At 36.6% G+C, this 5,800-nt stretch overlaps 1 protein-coding gene across 1 annotated transcript in view; it reads right to left on the bottom strand.

Annotated features, from left to right (window-relative positions):
* Positions 1–5,800, bottom strand: part of BRINP3 (BMP/retinoic acid inducible neural specific 3) — a 733,775-nt gene that overhangs the window by 275,947 nt on the left and 452,028 nt on the right. The window contains exon 4 of the mRNA XM_007953312.2: positions 872–977. Within this exon, the coding sequence (XP_007951503.1) occupies positions 872–977 (106 nt within the window). The remainder of the gene's footprint in view (positions 1–871; positions 978–5,800) is intronic.

Here is a 5,800-nt window from a genome sequence, read left to right as displayed (position 1 = left end):
CACAAATCGCATATAATTCTTCAGAGTTCTTAAGAATACAACATGCATTATTGAATTATCTAACAAAAAATACACCAGTCTCTTGGACAAATGGTTTCCATGTGTCTTTGGTTTTCTTCATTCTTCTTTCCCCTGGATGAGGAGAGACCCATCATTGCATCTGGATGGTCTTGCAAACTTTTAAGATACCAGTAGCTACTCTCCAAAATAGGATGTGGAACAATGTTTTTTGTAGTTTGTTATGCCAATTGAGCTTCATGTCCCCTCCAACAATGGTCCTGAGTGCATAGGTCCAGCTACTTGCTTCCTCTGGGTAGCTAGCTAGCTGTGGCCAAGAAATGACTACAACCTTGTTCCTTGTCAGCACTACTATATACCTGGAAATTCTTACAAAACATACAATACACTTATAGAAACATTGTCTTCCAACCCTATACATGGTCATGGGCACACTCCTCCCTGCATAGACAGACCTAATTGTTCATCTTGTCCACCCATTTATCAATATTTGCCATCACTGACAACACAGTACTGTAGTACAAAAGGATTTATGTTTGTTGCATGTACCTCCCATGCACCTCTCTATGTCTTCCTCTTTCTCAATGTCACCAAGTTGATCACTCACATTTAATACATTGCCCTTCCCTTCACCCATATCAATACTTGTTTCTATCTAGCAGTGTGCCTTCCCCTTATATTGTTTTTATAAGGTAAAAAATCAGGAAACTAGGACTTATAAGAGTTTTAGTAGCCTAGTAATATACATACTGCTTGTTTATTAAAAAAAAAAAAAAAACAACTAGAAAAGACATCATAACTGGGTAAGCGTCAAACAAGCTCCTGCAGAATTAATTAAATTTTACATACATACCTTGCAATTGAATTTTGTTCTCAGGACTCTGAACCAGAACAGAACTGACAGAATCTAGGTTGTCATAGTTACTGCAGCCAAGAGGACCAGTTCGTGTTTCTGTTACCTGACAAAGAAAACATTAATTTTAGTATTTAAATCAGACTTTACAATGCTTTTTTGTTTCAAGGTCCTTGTCAGACTTTACAATGTTCTATTGTTTCAGAGTAGCTGTCCTATACTAATAGATGTTTGAGGGTAAAATGTCACTGAAAGGTCTAGTATCTGATACATACCAAAAATACACACTCCTAACCAAAGCAAAAACCAAACCCACTGCCATCAAGTTGATTCTCATATTGACCATTTAGGACAGAATAGAACTGTCCCACAAGATTTCCAAAGATGTAAATCTTTATGGACGGTGTGGCTACTGGATTAGAACCACCAATCTTTGGTTAGCAGACAAATGTCTTAATCACTGTGCCATCAGAGGTCATCCTAAGCAAAAAGGAGAACATTTTTTCCTTTGTTCTCAATTCCATTTTCTTCCCTTTATTGTTGTTGCTATGTACCATTGAATGGTCTCTGACTCATAGTGACCCCCCCTTGGGTTTCTGAGGCAGTATGTCTACAGAAGTAGATTGCACAACCTTCCTTCCCTGTAATCAAGCATAAATCTCCCAGGAAAATAATGAAACCTTTTTTTTTTTTTTTTTGTCAAAAGCATCAGTCTTATAGAGTCACTGCTTCTACCCTACATAGCTCTGTTGGCACAACAGTTAAGGCATTTGACTACTAGTCAAAGGCCAGCAACCCAAACCAACAACCCACCAGCTGCTCTGCAGGAGAAAGACAAGGCAGTCTGTTTCTGTAAAGATTAAAGCCTGGAAGACTCTATGAGTCAGTTCTACTCTGTCTGAGACAGTCACTATGAATCAGAATAAACTTGATGACAATCACTTTTTCTATCCCAGATACGTCAAGGATATGCTCCATAAGAGCAAGATTTGCAAAAACATTATTTATTTATTTATTTATTGATTTTTCCTTGAGGGGTCAGAGATATCTGCCAGGCAACTCTGCCTAAAAAATAAATTTATTATTTTATTCTTCTACTTACACATCTATAATTTCCCCTTTTTATAGTGACATCGAAGTCTGAAGTCTGTTGCTTCTCCCCCCCCAGGCAAGTCATCTCTCCATCAAGCTAGGCATTCTTAATTTTATGTCTGTGCTTACGTGACACACCAGATCTTCTTGATTTAAAAAGTTTTCTTTCTCCCCTTTTATTAATGGATGTTATCTATCTTGAAGATTAAATTCATTTTCCTGGACCAACACAAAGCATCCCTTGATAACTTCCACCTGTATCATTTTACCATTTCTATACAATTATGGTCTGCAGTGCACACCTTTACCACTTAATTACACTATCTCATATTGAAGACTGATTTTTCCTTGGGTACCTTGGGATGATAATAGCAAGAGATGAGGAGGCTAAGTATGATTAATTATGTACTATGGAAATTTTTTCTGGGGGCAATTTTACATGAAAGCAGAATATTTTAAAGCAGAGAAGTATTGTGGTGATGTTTGTGTTTTAAATAGTATTATCCCATTTTGTAACAAGAGAAATCTATCTAAAACAGTGGAAGTCCTCATCAGGCAATAGCACAATTTATTATTCCCATAATTTACCCACATTTCCATCATAAATCTTTACTATAAAGTCTACTTCAAATGCCCCTTCATCAAGAAAAACTCTTTCTATCCTTTAACAATCTAAAACACTTTTCTCTGTGTTTTGTTTTGTTTTTGTTTATTAAGGAGTCTAAACCAGAGAACGTCAAACGTATTTGGCTCATACTGTATTTCTGATGTTTTAACAACTTTTACCACAGATTCTAAGAAATTGATACTTCTTTTACAAATATAAATAAAGATGCATTGTTGTATACATTTCCCTCAGACATTTATTCATTTTAGGATCTTTCTGTTCATTAAAAACATTGGTTACCATATTTACAATCCTTGTATCCAACTAATACACATATCCAGAATATAAAGATACACAGTTGAGGAATAAAGTGTAGCTAACCTAAACCATGGTACATTCAGTCACCTCGTATGCATGAATAAGGAAGAATGAAGAAGAATTAAGGCCTCTGTATTACAGTGGTGGCAAAGAATATCAGACATACTATGGACTTCCAGAAGAATAAACAAATCTGTCTTGGAAAATGTGCAGTCAGAATGCTCCTTAGAAAAGAAGATGGCATGACTTTATCTCCTTTGCTTTGAACATATTAACAGGAACGACTTGTCCTGGAGAAGGACATCAAGCGACCTCTCCTTGGGTTTCTGAGGCAGTATCTCTATGGAAGTAGATTGCCCAGTCTTTCTTCCGAGGAGTGGCTGGTGAGTTTGAATTGCCAGCCTTCTGGTCATCAGTCAAATGCCTTAGTCACTGCACCACCAGAGCTACCCTGATAAAATGAGGGTCAGCAAAAAAGAAGACAACCCTCAATGAGATGAATTGACATAGTGGATGCAACAATGGGCTCAAATATAGCAATGATTGTGAAGATGGTGAAGGATCAGTCAGTATTTCATTCTGCTGTATCTAGGGTCACTAGGAGTCAAAAACAACTCCACTAAAAACATACCAACAATCACAGTTTTTCCTAATGATAATTTATACCAAATTTCCTCTGGTTAAGGAGCTCTGGTGGAATAGTGACTAAGGCATTTGACCACTAACCAGAAAGTTGGTGGTTCAAACCCAGCAACCACTTTATGGGAGTAAGACTGGGCAATATACTTCTGTAAAGATTCACTGCTTCAGAAACCCACTGGGGGTTGTTATGAGTCAGATTCGACACAACGGCAGTGGTTTTGGTTTAGTTTTGATTCTCTGGTTATTAAATTACTAGGGATTAATATCAATGTGAAACTGAATATTAATATTTTGAATATTTAATATTCAAAATCAACACCTTGAAGATGACAGCAGTATCAGGATAAAAAAAAAAAAGAAAGAAACATGTCTAGTTAGAAAGATTTTTTTTTTTTGAAATGACTTTTTCAAACAAAATTGAAACTACTATTTTCCAATGTTAGAAAATTATTTGAGGAAATAAATATAGTAAGAGAGAATCAAAGCCCACAAGATGTTTTAATACCTATACCTAAGTGCCTAAAGTATTTCACTGCTAACCAGAAGGCTGGTTGGTTCAAACCCACCAGCCACTCCTCAGAAGGAACATGGGGTGATCGATCCACTTCCAATAGTGATACCACCTCAGACATCCAAGGAGGGGTTGCTATGAGTCCGTTCTGACTTGACGGCAGTGAGTGTGGTTTTGGTTTTGTAACACCATTATTTTACCCAGTTTTCTTTATGTTTTATTATGTTGTTGTTAGGAGCTCTGGTAGCATAGTGCCTAAGGCACTTGACTGCTCACCAGAAGCCTGGCGGTTCAAACCCACCAGCCACCCCTCGAAAGGAAGGTTGGGCAATCCTACTTCCATAGTGATACTGCCTTGGAAACCCAAGGAGGGGTCGCTATGAGTCAGGGCCGACTCGAGGGCAAACAACAACATGTTGTTGTTGTTGTTGTTATGTGCTGTGGAGTCAGACCTGATTTAGAGCTACCCCTCCTTGGGTTTCCAAAGTGTTATCACTATGGAAGTAAATTGCCCCATCTTCCTTCCCAGGAGTGGCTGATGGGTTTGAACCACCAGCTTTCTGGTTAGCAGTCAAGTGCCTTAGGCACTACACTACCAGATCTCCTATGTTTTATTACGGAACTTATTAAATTGCATTGTCTTCTTTACTCTTTCAACTGTCAAGTCCTTATGCTTTTTTTTTTGCACAGATTGCCTTTCCATAGTGGAAATTCATATATGTGAAGCAAATTCATGGATATCCACCCCTATCTAGTGGATTCCAACTCATAGTGACCCTATAGGACAGAGGAGAACTGTCACACAGGGTTCCCAAGGCTTTAAATCTTTAAAAAGTAAAATACAAGTATTAATTAGTTTCTCTTGAGTCCTAAAACAGACTGTCACATCTTTCTCTAACAGCGTAGCTGGTGGGTTCAAATTGCTGACTTATGTTTGGCAACTGAGAGCTTTAACCACTGTACCACCAGGGTCCCTTATTCATAGATAAATATTTCATTTATAGTTAGAAATACTTGCTATAAAATACTTCGGTTACTTTATTAAATATTTTTTGAGAATCTCTTGGATGAAACACAGCAGCAGCACGTATAAAATTCTAGAAACATCAGGAGTCTTAAAAATGTCTAGCATCATCACAATTACAATACAAATGATGTAATTGGATCCCAGGGAGGCTATTGAGCTACCTTGGTGTCATGTAAGTAGAATTAGAACTGGAACTAGAGCCTGTACCTTCTGGCTTTTGTATCAAATAAACCATTTCAAACATAGCATCACACTAATGTCACAAGCTCTATAGTTAGTGAGTTTTTGAAACTTTGCTTGGCTTAATCAATATAATTTATTTTCACTGTCTCTCTCTCTTGCAAAAAAGTTATAATAAAGCAGAGTTTAATTGGTTTGGATTGATGTGCAAGTCAATTAGAACAGTGTAGTGTCTTGAAGGGTCATTCTCATGAACAATAAATACTGCTGTGAATGTGCTAGTTAATATAACTTTGATAGAATGCCAAATGAATTAGCTTTTATTCTAAGTATTAATTTATCAGTGGTTTGAAATATAACTTCCTGCATATTCTATTATTATTCTACTACAGAATTTCAAAAAGTAAAATACAAGTGTTAATTAGTTTCTACTATGTCCTAAAAATGTATTTACTTTTTCTATTACCACACCATAAAGATCTTGTATAATTTACATATTGGTAAAACTATCAAACTAACAAAAAGATTTAGAAAATGTTGATACTAAATATA

The sequence above is a fragment of the Orycteropus afer genome, unplaced genomic scaffold, assembly GCF_000298275.1.
Source record: "Orycteropus afer afer isolate SDZICR_OR568_19922 unplaced genomic scaffold, OryAfe1.0 scaffold00386, whole genome shotgun sequence".
Classification (NCBI taxonomy): Eukaryota; Metazoa; Chordata; class Mammalia; order Tubulidentata; family Orycteropodidae; genus Orycteropus; species Orycteropus afer.
Note: the sequence above shows the minus strand (reverse complement) of the source record. Positions and strands in the feature narration are given on the sequence as shown.